Below are 24488 nucleotides of genomic sequence, written 5' to 3'. Positions count from 1 at the left end.
AAAAGAGGAGAGAAAATCCACTCACATCCAATATTTCTTCAACAGATGTTGAGTCAAAGCGCAAGATCTGCCTCTTCACTCGTACTAAAAGCTACATGAAAAAGTAAAAGCCAATAAACTCCAATAATGATGTTCTAATACAAATTATATCACTCATTTGGAAACAAACATAATATGCACATACACACATGTAAAACACATTCAGAAGTGTTAAAGAGCTCAAAAATATCTTTATTATCACTTATCAAGAATTGTACAGTCAATTTCTAAACACACTGGAAAAATCCAAGTTTCTTTCAAACAGAGCCGTCCTTTAGAATTACAAAACCCCGCTGTTGCCATGGAAATAGGACCCCAATATAATAGGAAAATAATAAATGATATTTTATGAGCAAAACCCGCCAACACGCAAATGATCACAGTATTTGGCAAATCATATATAATACATGATTATTCGCAACTGGCATAATTAGAGACTCCATCAGAAAGTAGACATAAGAGATTGGCTTGCTTCGCACATAATGAATATGCTCGCACAAAATCATTGCGATATACAGATCCTGTCCATTGACGTCTAGTCATTTTCGACCATTTCTTCTTGACAGGAAGTTTAATAAATATCTAAAACATTCTGGTACGTTGCGCTGTTCCCATGACAACAGGCCAGACCGCCCTCAATGACACATGCACTGGCTGCCTTCCGTCAACAAGACACGCCCACATTTCCTCCCCATTCACGCGTTCATACACACTCACGCACATAGACCCTGCAGAAATGAGTAGACTATACTAAGAAAAACTCCATGGGGCTAATTCGCAATATTGCACTTGTGTTCACACTGCTCATGTGGAGGAAGCGTCGTCTGGTCCATGTAAACATCACAATGGGTAGATCGCAATGGGTACAATAAGTCTAGAGGGTCTGTTTGGACCAGATCCGTCCACTCGAATGTCTGCCCATATGGGTAAATGATGATCATGTCAGCGACGGCTATGACAGTGTTATTTGGAAGGCTGAGAGCCAGATGCCAGTTCTTCTAGGAGTCCAGGCAGAAACCAAACTTCAGTCTGATCTGGTCTAGAATTTGATCAATTGATCTAGAAATACAGCAATGACGTTACTTCAGTGTGGGGTACTCTCTCTGTCCCAACCGACCTTGTCGAGCATGACTTTGAGGAACAGACTGAAACAGAGAGAGAATACAGACATATTGACGAGATCATATTGTATAAAAAAAACTTCCATCAAACTCAGCACAAACATTAAGGCTGTTTTGAAAAGTGTGTTAGATATTTTCTAACTGATCAGACCTGGATCAGACATATGGTTTACACACAGCAGACAATCAAAAATCTGGAAAAAAATCCCATAGACTTACATTGACGGAATGTTCAAATTGGCCAACGGAATGCTCGTTTTAGTTTAAATGTGCAGACAATGCTTTGTCAAGCCAACATCAAAGTTAATCTTGTCTGGCTTTAGAAGACTTGGAATATAGTGGATGCGTTGTATGGACCAGACAAAGGCCGACCGATATTGGATTTTACCAATACCAATAACTGAGGTGGTGGAAACAAGCCGATTACTGATTAATCAGCCGATACTTTTAAAAATCAATATATTGAATGTGTAAAATGTTCTTAGTCTTTACCATGACCTACGGCCCAAAAATAGTCTACATGAGTCCAAAATAATTGAAAAAAAGATGCAGTTTATCATGCAACCAAAAGCCCAATAAAAACCACAAAAAAATGAAAAAATAAATACATTTAAAAAAAGGGCATAGTGCTGGACTTTTAACTATATACAAGGCAAAGTACACCAAGGACTCTTATTTTGAAGTGTTTCCGCTCTCAGCTGCTAACAGAAACAGATGAAGGAAATAAAATACGTACTCTTACAATCATTTACAATGTTTTAGAATATAAACACTATAAAGTAGGCTAAACATTGGCATATAGCACATATGAGCAGTAATCACTTGTCATATATGTACTGTAATTCTGTATTATTAAACATACTTTCTTCCTTTTGTCTTGAGACACCACTAATCATAACCACGAGGAGGTTACCCCATGTAACTCTACCCTCCCTAGCAACCGGACCATTTTCGTTGCTTGGAGACCTGGATGGAGTCACCATTTTTTTATACATTTTTTTATAAATTGGCCTTATTGACTTAATTGACCACTCCCTTTAAAACTTGTTCAGGTGCGCATCTTTAATGATTATGTAATTAAAGGGATATAACGGGTTCAACACAAGTTAAGCTCAATTGATAACATACAGTATGTGGAATATGTTGATTACCACAAAAGTTCAACAGTGTTTTTTTTTTATTTTTTATTATTCCTCTGTGGCCAAAACCATTCAACATATTGACCCCGTTTCCACCTGGAATTAAGATGCGTTTTTGGTGACCTGATTACATGTGGTAAGGTGAGACACGTCGCTGTTTACACCTGGTCATTTAAATGCATCTCCTGTGACATCCTGTGATTGGATTTGGAGGAGAAGGACTCATGACGACATGCATCAAATCACTATGACGACATGCATCAATCACCATGACGACATGCATCAATCACTATGCCAGTGTTTTACTGCATGACATTAACGCACAACAAAGTCAGAAAAGACAAAGAAAGTGTGAAAAAAAAAACTGCGCTATTTCTCTCAGATGCATCTGAAATGTAATCCAAGCACAAGCATTTCGCAGAATTGTCCTTTATTTTAGTGGATAAGGTATTATTGATTTATTGATGCAAATTGTTGTAAAAAAGACGCAATTACAACTGACATGCGATCGCTTATGATCTACAATTGATGATCTACTGTTGATTAATTAATGTTCATGCAGTATTTATTAGCCCACATGACAAGGTTTACTTTATTTGAATAAAGAATGTAGGATCAATTTGTTACCCTTGTGTTATTTTGGGGATTTTGGTTGCACACCAAAAATGCATCTGGGATTTTACTCATTTTGGACTCTTGCAGCCTCGATATCTGTCCACTTAAGTTATCGGTGTTGGCAAAATCCTTATCGGTCGACCTCTAGTACGGACTACATAGAAAATAGCAGACTGACATTAGATAAGAAATTAGGTATATCTACCTGTGCAAATTGGGAGGGGTTATAAAATGTCACGCCCCCTGTAGGCGGAGCTCCTTGCGCTGGCGGCTGACTGGGAACCTATGAGAATACAGCTGTGGTTAGCAAAGAAACAGGAGACACATACTACCATGCGCACTGAAAGTCATGATTAGCATGCGGCACTTGATTGGTTAATGTGTGCAAGCATGCACCAAGAAGGGGCAGAGCCTCCGTCATCAGCACGCCTCCCTCAAATACAAGAGCCCTTTGTTAATGGTGTTCAGTCAGCTATATCAGGCCTGCTGCAAACACAAAAAGTGTCATGCTGGAGGTGTGGCTACAGGTGTGTGACGTTAGAAGCCTGCAGGTGTGTGTGCACCAACTTGCTTTACTCAGTAGCATATGAAAGCAATGCATAGCGCTCTTATTTCATTACGGTGTCTGGAAAAGGGTGTAAATTGTTGTTTGTGTGTGTGTGTGTGTGTGTGTGTGTGTGTGTGTGTGTGGGGGGGTTGAGGTCATAATTCACCCCAAAATAATGTGAAAAATTATAAATTAACATTTCATATTTTCTGCCATCTGAAATTACTTTGAAGACCATTTAGCACATTTCCTCAGGATCATAATGCATTCTGGACATTTACGCTATTTTATTTATTTTTTTGTGTAAAAAAAGTAATGTTACACAGATTTTATTTTACATTAAATTTAGCGCAAGTTACCTAAATGCAGTAAAACAAATACTACCATGATGCATACATCATTTACAATATAATAATTGATATTTAGTTTTTTGCATTGCATTATTAAAATTGAGGGGAAATCAATGTCACGATGCAAAATATCTTTAATGGTCTTAAAAATAAGCTTTGTTTTCTTTAAGCAAAACATTGTTTATTTGGATTTGGGGGTGAAATATGATCCAGACATGTTCATGACGGGTTTTGTGATATGCGTGTTTGTTCCAGATAAAAACCATCTAAAAGTACCTGATTTAAGTGCTGACTCACTTCTCGAGACAGAGAACTCATTGAGCTAGAACGAGACAGCTAGAACAGTAGGAATAAACCAAACAAACAAACCACAATCCTAAATTAATCTCATGCAGCGCCATTTTAAATCACACTTTGTCAATCATTAAAATACATCTCAATCAGTGTTCTCCATAGCGATGTCACACCTCAGTAGCCAATCAGAGCCTTTAACATGCATTCCCACTTGCACACATTCATGCGCTTTGTAGCATGTGTTACAGCATTTGAGGTTATAATTAGAGCCCGTAATCATTAAATACAGTTAGAGACACCAGATTAAGAGTGTGTGCCATAATAATTGTTAATTCATGGGTGAAAGAGCTAGGCACGACAGGAGGAGGTGGCTTTGAGAGATGAAATGTTAGAGGATGATCTGACCTCTCCTGATTGGGTTCCCTCTGGACCGGGAGGCAAAGCGTTCGGATTAAACATCTAAATAGAAAAAACATCTCTATTATAATCCATACGTATAAAATTATGTTTGTTTGTTTTGTTTTTTTTGCATTTTTGTTAGTTTGATGGTTGAGCGTGCATCCATAATTAAAGGAATAGTTCACCCATTTACTCACCCTCATATTAGTCCAGATGTGTGTGACTTACTTTCTTCTGCAGAACCCAAACGATGAGTTTTAGAAAAATATCTCAGCTCTGTTGGTCCATACAATGCATGAATGGTGATCAGAACTTTGAAACTCAAAAAAGCACATAAATGCAGCATAAAGGTAATCCATATGACTCCAGTGGTTAAATAAATTTCTTCAGAACCAATATGATATATCTGGGTGAGAAACAGATCAATATTTAAGTCCTTTTTATTATTAATCTTCACCTTTCACGAGCCCCAACTAGTAGATGGCTGAATGTGAAAGTGAAAGTGTAGATTCAGTAAAAATAAAAAGGGCTCAAGTACTGATCTGTTTCTCAACCACACATATATCACTTCAGAAGACATGGATTACACCAGTGGAGTCATATGGATTACTTTTATAGGTCCGCTATGGACCTTATAATTTTTAGTCACCATTCACATGCATTGTGAAGCCAACAGAGCTGGAATATTCTTTTAAAAAATCTTCTTTTGTGTTTTGCAGAAGAAAGTCAGTCATGCACATCTGGGATGGCATGAGGGTGAATAAATTAGAGAATTTTCATTTTTGGGAGAAATATTCCTTTAACACTCAGAAAATGAGAATAAAAATGTACGACATACACATTAAAATGTCATTCATTCAAGTAAATATGAATGAAACAAGGCTGGTAGCTATTTAACTTTTGTGGCGTTTCATTAAGGAAATATTTGTTAAATAACACCTTTATCATAAGGGCAAATATATATACTTTATGACATGTAAAATACACCTTCATTGCTGGTAAAATACGCTCAATTAATATGCCATTCACAGGCAAGACAAAACATTTTGGACCCGGTCTGTGTTCGTATGTGTGAAATTATGGTGCAGGACAAAGTGTGAAATATGTGTACCTGTGGTACAGTGGCACCAGTCTGCTCTGTATTTTCCCCACTGGCGTCTGGAACACTTCCTTCCATTGGCTGCTGCTCATCTATAGCTGAAAAGAGCAATGTTACACTCCACACAAAAACACACTGATACACACAAACATACTGATGTACACACACACACACCTGCAGCAGGTGTAAAGAGGTTGGCTGGCATTGCCATGGGTGCGAGAGGAGCAAACAGGTCAGCAGGGGGCCGTACTGCAGCGGCAGGTTTAGAGCCTCCACGACCAGGATTCAACACGTCCACATAGCGACTCTTAGTGCCTGACACACACACACACACACACACACACACACACACACACACACACACACAAGTTATGAGCATCGCTTTGGATACAAAGTAAACAGATGACTGATTGGACAGATTTTTCAACAAGAAAAGGTAAGGAAGAGACTCCTGTAGACAAACCTGCTCTTCTAGAGAACATATTCACAGGTGGCCTCGCCCCTGGACCACCCATTGCAGGAGGACCTGCCCCTGGACCACCCATTGCAGGAGGACCCGCCCCTGGACTGCCCATTGGAACTTTGGGAAAGCTGGTAGGTGGAGGGGGTGGAGGTTTACTCTGAAACATACACAAATGAATTATTATCAGACAACCTTTTTTTTGTCTCCCAAATTGGAATGTCCAATTCCCAATATTGCTTTAAGTCCTCGTGGTGGTGTAGTAGCCTCAACCCAGGTGGTGGAGGACGAATCTCAGCTGCCTCGGCGTCTGAGACCGTCAATCCACGCATCTTAACACGTGGCTCATTGAGCGCGTTACCATGGAGACATAGCGCGTGTGGAGGCCCACGCCATTCTCAGTGGCATCTACGCATGTCTCACCACACGCCCCACCGAGAGCGAACCACATTATAGCAATCAAAAGGAGGTTAGCCCGTGTGACTCTACTCTCCCTTGCAACTGGGCCAATTTGGCTGCTTAGGAGACCTGGCTGGAGTCACTCAGCACGCCCTGGGATTCGAACTCTCGAACTCCAGGTGTGGTAGCCAGTGTCTTTTCCCCAGAGCTACCCAGGCCCCCTATCAGACAGCCTTTTAATGCATAACACACTAATTATTGTGCTGTACCTCTTCCTCTGGTTCTTCCAGATTGACCCATTTCTTCTTCTTTTCATCCCAAACAATCTGAAACATAAATGAAAATAAATTAATGTTAAAATGCCCATGAAAGCTTTGAGACAAGAGGAAAGTCAAGTAGTTGGAAAGAGAAAGCAGAAAGGTTAGTACAGATTTGTTCTTGTCGTCTGGTAGATGAGCTTCATTCTTTCGCTTTGGATACAACCAGGTCAGCCAACTGCCGCCGCCGCCGCCACCCTGCTGAAGACACACGGAGAGAGAGTTGTGAGACATATATCAGGTTCACTGCAATCATCTTCATAACAACTGTGCAATCGTCCAGTGGGTCAATAGATTTCTTAGTTTTTGTGATTGTAAGGATGCACCGAAATTTCAGCAACTAACAATGTTAAATTTTTCGTTTTTGGCTGCATGTAAAAATAGACTGAAAACAGTACATTTAACCAAACCAGCTAGAAGTAGATTTTAAAAAAATGTTTTGAAACGTAAGTTGACGATTATAATTCTAAAGTTATAAATTAAATTTGGATTTACATTTTAAAAATGTGTGTGCACTGTAAAATGTGAAAATGTGTTTATATATTAGGCCTGTCAATCAAATATTTTTTTTTTAATCAATTTTAATGAATTGTAATAAAATCACATCTATCAATATTTGCTGAGAAAGGCCCCCAAAATAACAATAATTCAATATATCATGAATAAATAATTATATTTAAATAATTCTAAATACAATATAATCATGATAAAGATTCAGATCATTAAAATGCATTACATTATTGTGGCAGACGAGTAAAGCAAAAAGTGGCTTTAGGAGGCAATATATTTTTGAACATAAGTCTATCATTGACCCACAGTCCACAGCAATCAGTTTAGCAAATTAATTTGTTTGAGACAGATTTATTATTAGGGCTTTTCCAAGGACCTGTCAATGTACACATATGTCAGACAGATGCTTTTGGTTTGTCTCACTTTTGATTGATTTGATTTATTTGAGTCATAAACACAGCATTTTTGAGTTGGCTTTGTCCAGTTAAACGTAGTTTATAACTGATCATCACATCTTGAGGTACCTGCATTTGGAATTGCGCTTCGTCCAGCTGTGTTTGAATGCAAGAACACGTTCTCATCTTGTGCTGTTACTAGTGTCAAGCAATGCTAATTTTTTGTCTGTACAGCTGTGCGTTGCCTATACAGCTGGGGCCGGTTGCACCAGCTATACATACGTTACAACTTAGCCAAGAATGTGAAATGTCAGAATAATAGAGAGAATTATTTAAGATTTTTTTTCTTTTATCACATTCCCATTGGGTCAGACGTTTACATACACTTTAATATTTGCAAGCATTGCCTTTAAATTGTTTAACTTGGGTCAGATGTTTTGGGAAGCCTTCAACAAGCTTCTCACAATAAGTTGCTGGAATTTTGGCCCATTCCTCCAGACAGAACTGGTGTAACCGAGTCAGGTTTGTAGGCCTCCTTGCTCACATACGCTTTTTCAGTTCTGCCCACAAAAGTTCTATCAGGTTTAGGACAGGTCTTTATGATGGTCACTCCAATACCTTGACTTTGTTGTCCTTAAGCCATTTTGCCACAGCTTTGGAGGTGTGCTTGGGGTCGTTGTCCACTAGAAGACCCATTTGCGACCGAGCTTTAACTTCCTGGCTGAAGTCTTCAATATATCCACAAAATTTTCCTTAATCACGATGCCATCTATTTAGTGAAGTGCACCAGACCCTCCTGCAGCAAAGCACCCCCACGCTTCACCATTGGACCGTTGCCCTCCAAATATAACAATGGTCAGAACAGACTAGAGGTAATTTCTCCAAAATGTAAGATCTTTGTCCCAATGTGCACTTGCAAACTGTAGTCTGGCTTTTTCCATGCAGGTTTTGGAGCAGTGGCTTCTTCCTTGCAGAGCAGCCTTTCAGGTTATTTCCATATAGGACTCAATTTACTGTGGATATAGATACTTGTCTACCGGTTTCCTCCAGCATCTTCACAAGGTCCTTTGCAATTGTTCTAGGATTGATTTGCACTTTTCGCACCAAACTATATTCATCTCAAGGAGACAGAATGCATCTCCTTCTGAGTGGTATGATGGCTGCGTGGTCCCATGGTGTTTATACTTGTGTACTATTGTTTGTACAGATGAACATGGTACCTTCAGGCATTTGGAAATTGCTCCCAAAGATGAATCAGACTTGTGGAGGTCCACAATGCTTTTTTCCTGAGGTCTTGGCTGATTTCTTTTGATTTTCCCATGATGTCAAGCAAAGAGGCACAGAGTTTGAATGTAGGCCTTAAAATACATCCGCAGATACACCTCCAATTGACTCCAATTAGCCAATCATAAGCTAATTGTCTAATTGCCTAAAGGCTTGACATAATTTTCTGGAATTTTCCAAGCTGCTTAAAGGCACAGTTAACTTAAGTGTATGTAAACTTCTGACCCACTGGAATTGTGATATAGTCAATTAAAAGTTAAACAATCTGTCTGTAAACAACTGTTGGAAAAATTACTTGAGTAAAGCACAAAGTAGATAAAGTCCTAAATGACTTGCCAAAACTAAAGTTTGCTAATATTAAATCTGTGGAGTGATTAGAAAATTAGTTTTAATGACTTCAACTTAAGTGTGTGTAAACCTCTGATTCAACTGTGTGTGTGTGTGTGTGTGTGTGATATATATATATATATATATATATATATATAAAATATTCTATTATTTTATGTAATAATATGGGAGAAAATGTACAATTATATCTAGAGAAATGGTTAATAAAAAAAAAAAGAATTTAAGCAGCCCAGATTTTCATGTTTCAGTTTGGTGCACCACAATTTCGGAGTATGTACTGACCTTCCTGGGAGAGTCTTTCTTGGTCTTCTTGGGTTCTTCCTGAGGTGGGGCTTCTGGGATGGGTTGGGGAGGTGGAAACGTATTAAGCACTACTGAACTGCTGCGCTCTCGCCCTGAATAATTGGACGACTCTGACGTGGTGCGAGACCGATGACCTGAATTCTGAAATGCAGAGAGATTCAGGTCAAAATTAATGCATTGTTTTCCCTTACAGAAAATGATGAAAACAGAGAATAGAAAGAGTAAATATAGATGGACAGTACCATGTTCGCTGACGACTGTGAAGTGGTTCTAGGTCTTCTGCCCATGCCCTTAGAAGAGAATCACAATAGGAACCAGTTAAACCAATAACAAAAGCACACAACATCCAACAATTGTCAGATTACTTTATGTAACAAGAATTTACACCATTGCAAGTCATTTATTTCAAATAAATATTTTGGTTAATTTTGTGTTAAAAACATGGTAATTTTCAAAAAATGTTCCTGACAAACACAATAGAAATCTCAAACTTAAATGAGGCAAAACCAACTTATATTCCATAAAAAAAATTAAAATGTAACTTTACATTGTATCAAATGTATCAAAAAGCATTTAATTTATTGACAAATACAAAAGTAGCAGAAAGGTGACAGTCCATAGAGAGTAAATGGAAACTTATTTGGAGAGTAATGCAACAATGTAACATTACTTTTTAAAGTAACATTACCCAACACTGGTGGTGGCAATAAATATGGAATTCCGAGCTTCTTATTATTTTTTCTAAACTCACCATGCCTGCCATCTCATCATAGAAGTCCTTCCCCTGAGGAGGAGGGAATGTCTGAACAGACTGAGGGAACTGCTGAGGTGAGGAAGGGGCCATAACAGTTTGTGCCACAGGCATTGTTGGGGACATCTGAGGGGGCATTCCAGTGGGCATCTGTGGAGGCATTTCTGTGGGGTTGTAGGTGGGTGTTTGCGGGGGCCGTTGTGAAGGAATTTGAGGTGGCATAGGTGTGTATTGCTCATGTGTTTCAGGCTGGTACGGTGCCACAAAGTTTGGCTGTGGGGCCACGGGGTAAAATGGAACGCTTTCAGCAGGAGGCAGGGTCTGTGGCAGAGTGACCGCCCCTTCATGGAGAATAGTGGGAGGGGCTAAATAGATAGACATAATAGTAGTGGTCATCAAAATGAATAAAATATGGACAAAAAAAGGCAAACAAAACTATGGTGATATTGTGATGTTGTGCACAGTATAGTACCTGGTGGCACGAGCTGCACACCTGCTGAGGGCACAAGAGTGGTCATGAGTGGATTGTGAGGATCAGAGGTCAGATGCGAGGCGTCAGGTGGGCTGCACTGGTCCTCGGAAGTGGGAGTACTACAGCCGTACAGCTGTGGTGTACCGCGATCTGCTCTGAAAGCTATAACACCTTCCTGAATGGGACACGAACACATATGGGAGCTTTTACATACACATATATATATATACACACATAGAACATAGAATAGAATGTTTATAGTGGCTCAGGTGGTAGAGTGGGTTGACCGCTAATCGCAAGGTTGGCGGTTCGATTCCCGGCCCACACGACTCCACATTCCAAGTGTCCTTGGGCAAGACACTGAGACCCAAGTTGCTCCCAATGGCAGGCTAGCGCCTTGCATGGCAGCTCTGCCGCCATTGGTGTATGAGTGTGAGTGGGACACAATGTAAAGCGCTTTGGTAACCACTTTTTGCGCTATATAAATGCAGACCATTACCATTACCAATCTTGCAAATAAAACAGTCCCAAAAGCAGTGAGAGGTCATTCAGCTGCTCCGTCACGACGAGGCTGCTCCCTCATGATAATGCGCATTACGTGGTTGATGGAAATTGTATATTCTTAATTTTTAGAAATGTGCTCAAAAATGCTAAACATTTTGGATGGAAACCCAGCAACAATTGCGGCCTCTCAGGGTTAATTAAGCATAACCGTCTACGGCAGGGACTCTCAACGGGGGCCCCCACAGCGGGCTTTCAAAGGATGCCAGGGGGTGCTGAGAGCAAATTAGTAGAGAGGGGGGAATTAGGTTACAAAAGGGGGGCGTTTATCAGTCATGTTAATCAAATCTATCATCAAGTTCCTGTTTGCATTAAAATGTTTATCTAGACTCCATTATAAAGGTTGGTATACATTTGTACCACGGTTCATCTGATTCTGAAGTCTAGAGATGCATCTGAAGTATCTGGTTTAGCAGCGTCAAATAGACAGGTGAAGTCACAACTTCCACCAATGCACCTGTATGGCTCTGTAGGTGGAAACACCCCAATGAACAGAGCAGCGCGAGTGCAAAGCAGGTGCATTTTTACACCGGTCTCGGGGGGTAAGGGTATGAAGTAGTGAGGGTGCTCATCAAAAAAAGGTTGAGAACCACTGGTCTATGTTATTAGTGAGTTAACAAGCAGAAATTACAGCCATGTAAAGTTGCAAATTGTTGTTCATTTTCATTAAAGGCTGTGCCCATGGATGAAAGTTCAAATCACAAGCCCTTTACAAGTCCATTTTCACCTCAACTGACCCATCACGTTCGCTTCAGAAGTTCGCCACTAACCAATCACTTTCAAGCTCGCTCTAATATACACAACCTTGTAATATACAAACAAATTCTCAAATGGCAGAATAATCATGATTCATATTCTTGAGTACGTTTTTGAGAAAAACAATTGTGATTGTCATTTTAACCATTATTGTGCAGCCCTACGATCAAGGGAAATTCAGAAATTTGCATCCTATTTGCAATGCACTAATTGTCCAGTTCACTGACTGAATGTTTTCACTAGGGGTGTGATGAAATGTCATTTTGTGGTGATCTGTGAGTTGCATTTGTTAGAGTATGAAATTTATGGTGGACAGAATAATTAAACTGGTTGCTTAAAATAATTAGACTACTTGCTACAGCTCTATGACTGATGTTTTCATCCATTGGCGTGTAGGCATAGGTGTTTTGGTGTGTAGTGCATTTAAGCAGCCGATAGCAATTACATATAAATTATATTTTGTTAAGTCGCTTTAACGATAAGTTGCAGGACCTCCTATTCTGGAAAATATGGTAGTAACTTTTAAAATAAAAAGGTAAGCAACTTGTGTTAACCTCAACACTACGAACAAAAAAAACACATACCTTGATCTGTCCATCAAGTTGTCTGAGATAGATTAACCAATCGGGCTCTATAAACATCTCCTGCTCGGGCCTCTCCTTCAACTGTGGGTCAAAAAACCTCAACCTGACAGACATCTGTAATAAAACAGATGGAAACATGGGACGTTAATTCAGTTCCTAGATGGGCAGAATAAACTTTAAGCACATTACCACCAAGTGTATCAACCTGTATGAGCTGACTGATGAACACAGATGAGTAGTACTCAGGTACTCTCAAGAGAGCACGTGAGATGACCTCACAGTAATGGAAGGCTTGTGCGCAAAGTCCCGACTCTGCCAATCGACACGCGTAGATGAACTTGAACACCTGTGTAGGTCAAAGAGCAAAGGTCATGATCCCCAAAATAAATTGGACTAATACTAGCGTGGTGAAAATCGAAATAGACTGCCGGATGCATATTTATCTACAGTACTGTACAAGCGTGTCTCACCTGGAAGTTGGGTAGAGAGAGAGGCTGAGAGCAGAGAGACTGAGAATACTCGTACGATTCGGTGCGTTGAATCGCCTCTGTTGAACAGAACTTCAAAAACGGCAAACTAAGAGCGAGAAAGAGAGACTTAAGCATGTGTGCATGAACTGATATTATGTTATGTGACTGTATTAATGTATGGTTGTGTGTATATTTAGCTCTGATTGACTGTGTAGGTGTGCATTTTTACACACCTGTGATTGGAGCCAATCAGGACCATCTTTGTGCTTTTCTTGGTGAAAACACCAAATCCCACCTGAGCCATCAGGTAACAGAAATGCGCTGCGTCAACCAGACCTTTAGATGCTGTAACACAGAACATTGAAGCATGACTACAGGACCAGTGATGCATCTACACTACGTGTGAAAGTATACCCATAGACAGAAATGGTTTCCATGTATATGCATGCATCCATCCATCCATCCATCCATCCATCTTCAACTGCTTATCCGAAGTCGGGTCGCGGGGGCAGCTGCTCCAGCAGGGGGCCCCAAACTTTCCTATCCCGAGCCACATTAACCAGCTCTGACTGAGGGACCCCGAGGCGTTCCCAGGCCAGTGTGGAGATGTAATCTCTCCACCTAATCCTGGGTCTTCCCCGAGGCCTCCTCCCAGCTGGACGTGCCTGAAACACCTCCCTAGGGAGGCAGCCAGGGGGCATCCTTACCAGATGCCCAAACCACCTCAACTATATGCATGCACTATTTATTAAAGTCTACATACCTAATGTATCCCCCATGGTTGATATGGTCCGTGTGTCTAGATCCAGAGTGTGTGTGAGGTTGGACAGCACCATTGCCAGATGGGGGCGCCAGTCACCCCACTTCTCATCTCCACAACACTGACAGAAACAGAGATATTGTCTAAATTACTATGTTAAAACAATATCTGTCTACAACATCAACACACACACTTACAGTAGCAGCAGCAGGCATTCTTCCTGACATGAGTTGGTAAACGGTCTGTAATGGGTCATTAATCGGCAGGCTGTTGGCAAACCTGAAAAAGACAAATACAAACAACATTAAAACATTGATCAAAGATCTATGAACAGCATTTGCAGTGATAAGACTTAAATCTTTCTTTTCTGTTGTTTTGATGAACAACTGACTGTAAAGAAAGGCTATTAAAGGCTTTTAAAGAGATGTTATTCAACGACAAAATGGGTCACGTGAATCTCGTCTTTGGACACGGAACAACATTTACTCAACACATAGTGAAAGGATCTCTCTACTATATACTTCACCACTAAACTACACAATTACCGATGAGTGAAATCTACACATTTACCAGCCTTGTTGAAATTTGGTAGCAAATGCAATCAATATTCTCTCATTGTAGTAGAGGGTTGTGCATAGAGTAAAAGATTCCTTGGGATTAAAGAATCGACATTAAGACTGTTCAAATTAAGATCAAATTGAATCAGAAAAACAATATTTTTACCCACCACTAATTAATAAGATTTAAGTCTTGTGGCTATACTTTCAAACCAGTGTGTATTTTAACATCTTTGCTGGTGCAATGCCATCCCCTTAAACTTTCAATGCGAGTTAATACTGTAAATGCCATTTTTGTTCGCCTTTAAAACTGCGGAACGAGTCGAGATATTTTTCTGTGGTAATATGCACACTTGGTTTAAAATGGTTTACCTGGTCATGACCCGGGCATGTGTTCTGTTGTCCATCTTGCTGGCTAGTAACAGTGCATGTCCCCACAGCCCGTTTTTCATAGCAGCCTCCAGCGCATCCTAACACACACACACAGGCAAGCAAACTTCGCAATTTGCTATTGTCCACCGTTGTAATGTGAGGGAAAAGTTATGTAATTTATATCAATTGAGAACAGAATACGGGCTACATTTAGAGGCAGTGACTCAATGGAACACAAACTACTGAAAATAACGAATTTTCTATCATACAGTAACAATTAAGTTATTATTTTCATTATATAGTGTGTGTGTGGCAAAAGGCTTTTCTTTATATTTGAGCGAGTCTGTGTATTATCTTGCCTTTTTGCGTCCAAACAGTAGTAGTTCTCTGAAGCGCTCGGTCTCCTTGCCGACATTCTCGGGCACGCCCATAAAAGTGTCTGATAGGAGGGAGATTGGCCCCGCCTCCTCTTCCTCAGAGCGCTCTATTGCATCATTGTTGAAGTCAATGAGATTTGCCTCATTAGGAGATTTCCCCGGAAACCAGACAGAGCGATGCTCCTTTAGCAACAAGTCAGCGATGTCTGTGCCCACTACAGTCTAAAACAGAGTAAAAAAACAAAAACTAAACACAGCAGTTCAGAAATTTCATGTTACCATTTCTTTAACCTATTGGTGAATATTAAGGAAGTTGGAGAGGTTGATTTTGAAACAATGAAGATGTTGCAAGTGCTAGTAGACACTTAAAAACAGAACTACTGAAAGATACAGATGCAAATAGCAGAGTTTATTGTTAATATACAAAAGCAAGCTTTTCCTAAAAGCAGGAATAGCTTTTGGTGCGGACCTGAATCCGTTTCATGTCAGTTTTGTTTGGCTTCTGTGAAAGCAGCTAAATTGGTAATAAAGCCATTAGCATTGACGTAACCACTTGTTGACGTTCACCCTCTGGGTAACCACCAAGGTGAACCACTGCTGTTGACATACTAAATTGTCAATACTTGCTGCTTGTCACTGCAAAAATGGCTTTTCGGTGAGCAGATCATGCTGTGCAGACATTTGTGGCTGTTCTGTGCACATTACATTTTGTAGAAACAAAAGGCTAAATCTTTTTATAAAAGGTGTGTTTACCTCTTGAATACCTAGCTACAGTGTTAAACCGCTACAGCTTATGGTAATACTCAAGTTTATGATGCAAACACTCAGCAGTTCGGAGGAGGAGTTTGCAACTGAAACGTGTGAAAACAGCCTCTGATTCACTCTCAGTTAACATTAGGGTTACACAAAACACTCACCCCATTCTGGCGACATAGCAACACAATGAACTCCCAGATGAGGTAGGCGGAGTCTTTGTCGATGAGGCCATCATTTCGCAAACACTCTTGGGCTTTGTTCTGAGCAAACTTTATAACGTCCACCTTATGGGTCTCCTCCCTGCAGACAATTGCACAAACACAAAATGACTGGATTGTTTAAGTGTGTACGTGGCTATAAAGTTGTGCATGTGTGCATAAAGTTAGACTCTTACTTGACGAGTGGACCGGGGAAGGAACGCAATTCAGACTGCTCTGGAGAATCCTGAAGAATCGTCTGGAATGACATCACAGCCAAGTCATCACACACGAAAAAGCTAACTGACCAATCAGCACTGAGCCTGACTATTTATGACCAATCACAAAAGAGCATATCTGCGATCATGGTAAAAACAAATAATTGAGGATCGAGGGGGTGTTTGGTAAAGTTACAATGTTACAACAGAAAAAAAATATTGTGGTTCTAAAAAGGATCATTTTTTTTTTAAAATAATTACTTTTTTCTTTCATTAAATTTTAAGGCGAACAAGCTTTGAACAGATTTCATGAGACACTTATACTAGATTTTATTCAGAAGATGTTTACAGAATTTATGACTGCTTAAAAAAGTAATTAGTTCCCTGTTTTGAGACATAATTTTACACCACTTGATAATATATTGATGAATTATATTGTAAGTGTTATTTATATAATTTACACTCTGTTCCAATTGTTACCTCCATGCTGTGGATTTCCACGAGTGTGGGTTGACCAGCAGCTGGCAGGTTGGGCTGGACAAGGATCAGCTGACCAGCTGGACCAAACCGAGCACAGAGATGAGGAATAGAGAACTTCTCAGGGGTCAATGGCCTTGGTGGAGCTGAGAGAGCAACAGAATGAGGAAAAAACAGAGGAAAATGGTTAGAAAGGCAAGATCTCTCACTTTTGCCACTTTTAACCTTCACAGAGAAGGCAATCCTATAATGCAGGATGAGCAAGAAGAAAAATAAATCTAAGATTGCAGATGAAGCAGGAGAAACTTTGATCAAAAATATAATCATAATCCATTCAATACAGAAACGTATTAATTAAAAATATAGTTTGCATTGTTGGAGTATGGCATACATACTGTACTTCAATGTGTGTTGTGTGTGTGTATATATATATATATATATATAAACGCATGTGTAAAGTTGTAGACTGTTTATGGGTAATATTTACGCTGCTCTGGGGCCGTCCAGGTGTTGTCCTCAGTATGAGGAATCTGACTATATGTTGTGGCTTCTGAATGGTCGGGATACTGGCTGTAGAGAGTGGTCCCAGTAACACCATAGGCAGTGTTAACAAGATCTGGCTGACTCTGCAGGAAGAAAGAAAGAAGTCACACACTAGGGTTGGAAATCAAGAAACTAAACAAGAACCACTTCCATTTTCATCAAAATACCAGGACCAAATGATTTAAATGATAAATGATTAGATGATTAAACATGCACATTCGTAACAGAGAAATAGAAATCCTTATTCAAGCATGTTAACAATAAAAGGTACTGTTTTATTTGCAATTGCTGACCTGTTGTGACCGAGAACTGAAGCTACTCCGGCGACTGTGTGAGGAATGCACACTGTGCACTGAACGCTCACTGTGTACTGAACGCCGGTCTGTATCATCTGCGTATGGGTCACGCCAACAGCCATCATCATCAAAGCTTTTGTCGCAACCAGGGTGGTACTGCCATTGGTCATTGTATACCTCTCTTCCCCTAGCAACGATTACCATGGAAACACTTGGTTAGAGAGTTAGGGCACTGAGGGATGTGACTCTTTGTTTGTCTACGAAAAAGATTTTCTGTAAGTGTATGCGTGTACCTGCTTGGATATTGGGGGTTGTCATACACTTCTCTTCTTCTGCCAGCATCAGGGTCATACCCATATGGCCAGCTATAGTAGCGTGGGTCATATGCAGCATTTGGATCATACCACCAGCTCCTATCTGAACACACACACGCGCACACACACACGTAAGCAAAAAGCAGAAACACCACGTTTTTGAAATTTGATGCCAAAACAGCAGTTATCTGTAGGGCTGATCACTCTTTACCTCCATAGGCATCATAGTATGTCTTATACCAGTTTGCATAGTACTCATCATAGGCACTACGGCTGAATCTAGAAGCGTCTTCTGGATACCCCTGCCTGAGAGGGAAAATTATAGAGAAAGACAAGCGAATCATGTTATAATCCATAGTTAGTCAAAGGGCACCTTCACACTAGAGATTTTAGTGCAACCCAAGTCCATTTGACTTGGTTCATCTTTGCCAGACGCAAGTACTGTTTTGACTCCATCACCTGGAGTTAGGTCTGTCAGAATATTGACTGGTTCTAGAACTAGGCCTAGAACTCGGCCTCTCTTGTTGACGTTCACCCTCTGGGAAATTGGAATTTTGACCATCATACCAGCCATATCGAGGATCTGTTCTACGGTAGGGATCATTCTGTAACATTAAAAACATAGAAATATGTAAAACTGAAACAAAAAGCATATTTTTCTCTTATGTTTTTACAATATGTGCTATTATTAAGAAGCTTCACTGAATGGAAACACTGAAACTACATTAGATCATTGCACCTGATAGTGGCTCTGAGTTCTTGGGCCCATTGGGTACTGGGGTGGGTATGGCAGTCTTCCATCCTGGGTCCACTCTGGGTAGGTCCCTGGGTAGTACCCTGGATAGCCTGGACCAAGGGGCATCGCAGGAGTAGTGCCATAACCGGGCTGACCACCTAGGGCTGAAGGAGGTCTTTGAGGTTCTTGAGGAGCGATGTTCACTGACTGGGGTGGATAAGATGGTGGAACAGATCCAGGCCCAGTGGGAGGGGCTCCAGGATGAGTGGGAGGGGCCTGTATAGGAGGCTGGTACTGAGCAGGAGGTGGATGGGCTGGGTGGGAGGGGCGAGTAAGGTCGTTGTCGGGTGGGTTACTGGAGGGTCGAGGGGGGTAAGAGGTCTGCTGAAGGAGCTTAGCCTCGCTGTCAGGCTGCCCTCCCAGCTGCGCATCTTTGGTGACCTGTAGGTAAAAGCCAGGTGTGTTATTCACCGAGGCTGAAGGATGAGATGATGGAGAAATAGCCGGGCCTGAGACCTGATTTGCAGACAGTGGTTGATGCATAGAAAAATCAAGCAGTTCATAATTTGAAGCCTGATTGTGATTGGTGGCAGCGGCAGAAGGTGGAGCTTGGGAAACAGAAGGCGGAGCTTGGGAAACAGAAGGCAGAAAAGATAGGCTATGAGACTGCACCCTTGAGAGAGCAGGGTGGGTTGCTTGAACAGATGGTGGAGTATCTTTGGTGTCTCGTGTTAGATTCAAGACACCTTGGGTGTAAGAAGGATTTAAGTTTTCTGGTGTATGAGAGAAAAGAGGCTGAGGCTGACTGGTTGAAATCTGAGCCATTTGATTGGTCATAGATGGCTGAGAGGGTGGGTGAATAGGTGTGGCTGCCTCTTGAAGACATTTTTGATTGGATGGTTGTGTGGGATTTTGAGAGGAATTCAAATTGTAATTAGAGGAAGGTGGAGCAATCACCACAGGCTGGTTCAGGGCCTCTACGGGAGGTGTAGCTACTAGCAAGGAGGCATATCCTAAACCTGCCTGAGGGTTGGAGTCCGGCGGGTTCTCCAGGTTTTCAGAGGGAAGTTGTGGGTGGGGCTTAGGTGGATGTAAATCAAGGGGCCCATCCTCCGGTGGCTGGATGACTTCAGCTGGATGTGTTGGAACAAATGTTGCAGCCAGAGAGGGTGCTGCAGGGGCTAACAGGATGTTTGCACCTAGACTAGAAGTGTCATTTTGAGCCCATAGTGTAGTAGCAGGGCTCTCACTGGGGCGTCGTGCACCCTGAGCTCGAGATGAGGGTCGGCGTTCTGCTAGGTAAATGGTCTCCAAGTTGTCTGGGGGCTGTTCTAGGTTGCCAGGTTGTACGTCACGTCCACACTTCTCCATGACCATACGTGCACGATCAATCTCTGCAGGCCGAACACCTACATTATGTGAGCGGACAGGCTCAAAGGAAGAATTTGCACTTGCCTGGAACACACCAACTGGCTTAGGAGGACTAGGAGTGAGGAAGGTTGGACTTGCCTCTGCAGCTGTGTTGGAGTCTACTTGTTCAAAGTACCCACCAGTGGAGGGGTGCAAAGGAGGGTGATCTGGTGGGTGAGGGCTCTCCTGTTGGATAAATGTTTCCACTACACTTTGTTGTCGGCAAGTGACACTGTGAGGACCGTGTCCGCCGCTGAGAGGACCGTGTCCGCCGCTGAGAGGAACGTGTTCGCTGCTGTGACTGACATTACTATAGCTTGATGAGACACTTGCTGAGCGGGCAAGACGAGGAGTAGAGTCAGGTGTCTCCAAGTTAGGGACCGTCATGAAGGCATGGCTTGGTGGTTGTTCACTAGGCAGCACTTCCTGGTTTGGAACACATTCTAGATTCTCCACCGAATCGCATGGCCCTGCACCAGCTCGAATGTTACCACTGTCATTCAAATACGGAGGAGACAACTCAGCCATTAAGTGGGAGTTGTGAGAAACCCCATTTACACGCCCCTCCCCTGAAAGTGTCTCCTTATTTTCTACATCATTACCCCGAAAGAATACTGAAAGCATTCCAGGGTCACTAGGTGCTTCTGAGTAGGGAACAGGGCAGGCACGCAGTGGCGGGTTCTGACTGAACCATGGATCTGAGGGTCCACCTGATTGACTGAAATAATTCTGGGCTGAGAAGTGGGAGTTCTGTTGCGGAGTTGCAGTGAACCCAGTCACATTTGGTGGAGCTGGCAGACCTTGATTCCGAGGGGGCTGTGTCAAGGGAGGGGCTGTGTGGGGAGAGGGCACAAGGGGAGGGGCTTGAGAATGGAAATGCTGAGGTGGTAGATCACTGGTTGGCTGAAAGTAGTTCTGAACGGAAGGTGGGCGGCTTCCGTAATCAGGTACCCAGTGAGATTGGACTGGGGGTGTTGGGTGGGACTGAAAAGGCATTGGAGTTTGAACTGGGGGTGTTGGGGCTGTGGAAGGAGGATGGGATGTGTTAGAACTTAAAGTAGGGGCTGGATTAGGCAACTGTGCAATATAGGGCATATGTTCTTGAGAATTAAAGTATCCTGGCTCTGCAGGAGGAGGGTTGGAGCCTGGCCCTGGCCCAGGCCCTGGAGGAACAGGTTGTGGTGTAAAAATTCTTGGTGGGGGGCCAGGTGAGGCAGTCTGTGCTCCTGGTGGTGGCCCTTGTGGTCGAGCATTCGGGTTGAACCCTGTCATTGGAGGGGCTTGCATAGGAAGTGGGTTGCTGTTTGTGGGGGGAGCTTGACTGCCCACAGCCAAAGGAGAAAGACCTTGTCTGCCAAAGGCAAATGGATCAGCCACTGGCTGGGTGGGTGGGGCAGCAGTTGTCATAGCAGCTGCAGCGCCATGCTTGTAGGGTCTGTTTCTTCTGAAGGCATTGGAACCACCGGAGGCAGGCGGAGGTCCACTAGCTCCAAGGGGAGTTGTCCGAGGAGGAGGTTGCATCTTTACTTACACTCACAAGCCTCCAAAGCATTTACACTAATTGGAAATCTCCCTAAATGAAAGAAGAATACAATTATTAAGATTTATGTTAAGGTTGAGCTGGGTCATTTTGCACTTAAATTTGATGTATTTGCATGCAACTGGTGTTTCAAATCATTCACAATAATGTCCATTTGTTATGAGGACAATTTGTGTTCCTTAAAACATACTTGCATTAAGTGTCAGCTCAGGGCAACGTGGCACCTCTATAAAAGGTACACACAAAACACAAATAAGGGTTGCTAGCACACAGAAACAGAGCACAGCTCACATGACTGGTCAAAATCAGACCAGTATACCATATAGACTATGTTTGTCCTGAGAAAATCTGTGAATAAAGTAAGCCTAATGTATATGAATTTCAGCTTCAAACAACCAACACGGTTTCAATTCACAGTGCAAAGCACTCAGGTTTCTCTGATGCAGTTCCTGTAGGTCAGGGATGGGGAACATTTTTTCTATTAAGGGCCATGAGTATTTACAAAATTATTTGCGGGCCATACAATTGCTTGCAATTTTGAAATTAATGTACGCATTCCGTTACGTCCACACACACCAAAAACACTAAAAGATCTGTCTATTATACAATATTTTGTGTTGTTATCATTTAAAATTATTTTTAAACATTATTTGAAAGGGTTTTTTTTTTTAGGTTGATTGAATCAAGGCCATTTTTTGCTTTTCAAATAATTTCTCAAATGGTCTTGCGGACTGGGTAAAATGTTATACGGCCCTGAGGTCTGATGTTCCCCACATCTGCTGTAGGAGTATATAGTCTACCACAATTCTACCACTCAAATGCTCTCCAGCAGGCCAACATTTTAGAATAAAGTGAGTTTTCCATTCATGACTCTAAAGGAAAACTGTGTGGACTTTAGTTCAAAGTAGATTATCCAAATAACAGACACCACCTTGATACCACAACATCTAACATTCTAAAGATCAATAGTGAGCAGAAGTGAGAACAATATTAGACTAATTTCACAGCATTTGAAAAGTCACCCTGATATCAGGCACATTGCAGGCCAGGTCTCAAAGAGAAATGCGCATTGTTACATTGAACTTTGGAACCTGACGGTCATTTTTCAAAGCAAGGGGCCTTACCTCCGTTAAATGCGTAGTTTAATCTATGCCAGCAGTGGGCGAATACAGTTTCTGTTTATTAAAATACCATGTTTATCTAAAATGGCACTTTCACACCAGTAGTGGACAATATAACTGTGATAAATACAGTGCCATTCAAAAGTTCAGATCCACAAGACTGAATGTAGCCTATGTGTCAAAAAGAATCAAAATGGAAATTAGTTTTGTAAATAATAATAATAATAATAAATCAAGTGCCAAGGTATACATTTAACTTTAAAAAATGATGTTAATGTTGTAATCATGTTATGTAATAAATTAAGAGTCCTACACTGTATTTTTAGATGAAAACAATCAAATTAGTCAAAATATTAAATAAACAAGTATGCAGAGAGTTGGATAATATGTACAGCTTTGTGAATGGCAAGGGTTCAAACTGGGCACAGATTCACTGAGGGTCTGGTCTTTATAACTTAGTTATGCAATTTATAGATATTGATAATAATTGCTCATTGTTGTTTTATTGTATGCAAAACAGGCAAACAAAGCCATTTAATCACTTATGTCTTCGCCAGTATCCCAGTGTGTGCCTTTCGTATACATTTATATTTCCCCATGGGGATTAATAAATTTGTTTTGAACTGTTTTATATCCGGCTCCGGCACTAAAAGGCGGATACATATAGCGCTTACTTCTGTATTTACATGCTATTTAACTCGCTGATGTCACATCCTGCTCATTAATTCCAGTCTCTTTAACTCCAACAGCAAACATACTTCAGAGAGCCCTTATATACATTTAGAACACACACACACATAGAGGTGATATTATGTAAATGGTCAATTGATGCTTAAAATCAGAGGATATATTGTATCTGTCAAAACAAAACACACACACACACACACACACACACACACACACACACACACACACACACACACACACACACACACACGAACTTAAGCAGGCAAGCAAAGCAAAAAAAAAAAACAGCTGCACATCAACAATACGGCATTTTAACCACCCATGAAATTTGTACATACAACTATAGACCTGGACAGCAACATCTGTGAATGTCATGAAGAGAAATATATGAAAATATAGTGTAAAAATATAAATATAGGATGTGAGGCGTTACAGGTGACAGCTGACTGGGCCACTAGCCGTTAGCATGCTAACAATTACAGTTAATCCCTCGAACCACAGAACTCTCTGGCCAAAAACATTAAACCACATCAGCATACTCTTACCCCTTATCTCCCGTCCGAGATGCCCCAACACAAACAAAACTCGACACGAGCGCGACTGAAGATTAGTTTCTCACAAAAGTGCAGGACACCGCGGCTGACTCTTTGCCGAACGCGTCCTGCTTGGCGACGTGTACATGTGACGTCAGGAACCATCCAAATTGGCCCCGCCCCTATCACCTGAAAAAAACATATATACATGTATTTTTTTAAACGCAATAACGTAATTATGTTCTGGTTCGGTTTTTTTTTGTTGAAATAATGTTATTAGGTTTATTTAAGGCATTGTAAATAAAATAAAAAAAGAGTCAACACTGGTCAGATTGGCCTATAGCGAATGCCGTCCCCTGTTGGTTGCAGGTTGTAATTGAT

At 41.3% G+C, this 24488-nt stretch overlaps 1 protein-coding gene across 6 annotated transcripts; it reads right to left on the bottom strand.

Annotated features, from left to right (window-relative positions):
* Positions 1–224: 224 nt before the first annotated feature.
* On the bottom strand, positions 225–24250 carry LOC127628608 (protein transport protein Sec16A-like). Of its 6 annotated transcripts, XM_052105383.1 has the most exons (33): positions 24120–24238; positions 21957–21992; positions 19840–21799; positions 18820–19257; positions 18540–18685; positions 18292–18386; positions 18060–18183; positions 17764–17953; positions 17415–17553; positions 16931–17073; positions 16430–16491; positions 16197–16335; positions 15262–15501; positions 14903–15000; positions 14171–14252; positions 13977–14094; positions 13447–13558; positions 13214–13319; positions 12949–13089; positions 12744–12857; positions 10843–11017; positions 10371–10735; positions 9862–9909; positions 9599–9760; positions 6891–6980; positions 6732–6788; positions 6067–6223; positions 5778–5918; positions 5616–5701; positions 4511–4564; positions 4088–4147; positions 3120–3197; positions 225–1184 (listed from the first exon to the last, which is right to left on the bottom strand). In XM_052105383.1, exons 3-33 carry the CDS (start codon positions 21745–21747, stop codon positions 1119–1121), a joined length of 5934 nt encoding a protein of 1977 aa, XP_051961343.1. In that variant the 5' UTR covers positions 21748–21799; positions 21957–21992; positions 24120–24238; the 3' UTR covers positions 225–1118. The 6 variants fall into 6 exon arrangements, with proteins under 6 accessions (XP_051961343.1, XP_051961338.1, XP_051961341.1 ...); XM_052105378.1 differs by having other exon boundaries at positions 18820–21799; XM_052105381.1 differs by having other exon boundaries at positions 5616–5695; positions 18820–21799.
* Between the last annotated feature and the right edge of the window lie 238 nt (positions 24251–24488).

The sequence above is a fragment of the Xyrauchen texanus genome, chromosome 35 (genome assembly GCF_025860055.1).
Source record: "Xyrauchen texanus isolate HMW12.3.18 chromosome 35, RBS_HiC_50CHRs, whole genome shotgun sequence".
NCBI classification, from domain to species: Eukaryota; Metazoa; Chordata; class Actinopteri; order Cypriniformes; family Catostomidae; genus Xyrauchen; species Xyrauchen texanus.
This window is presented reverse-complemented; position numbering and strand designations above follow the sequence as displayed.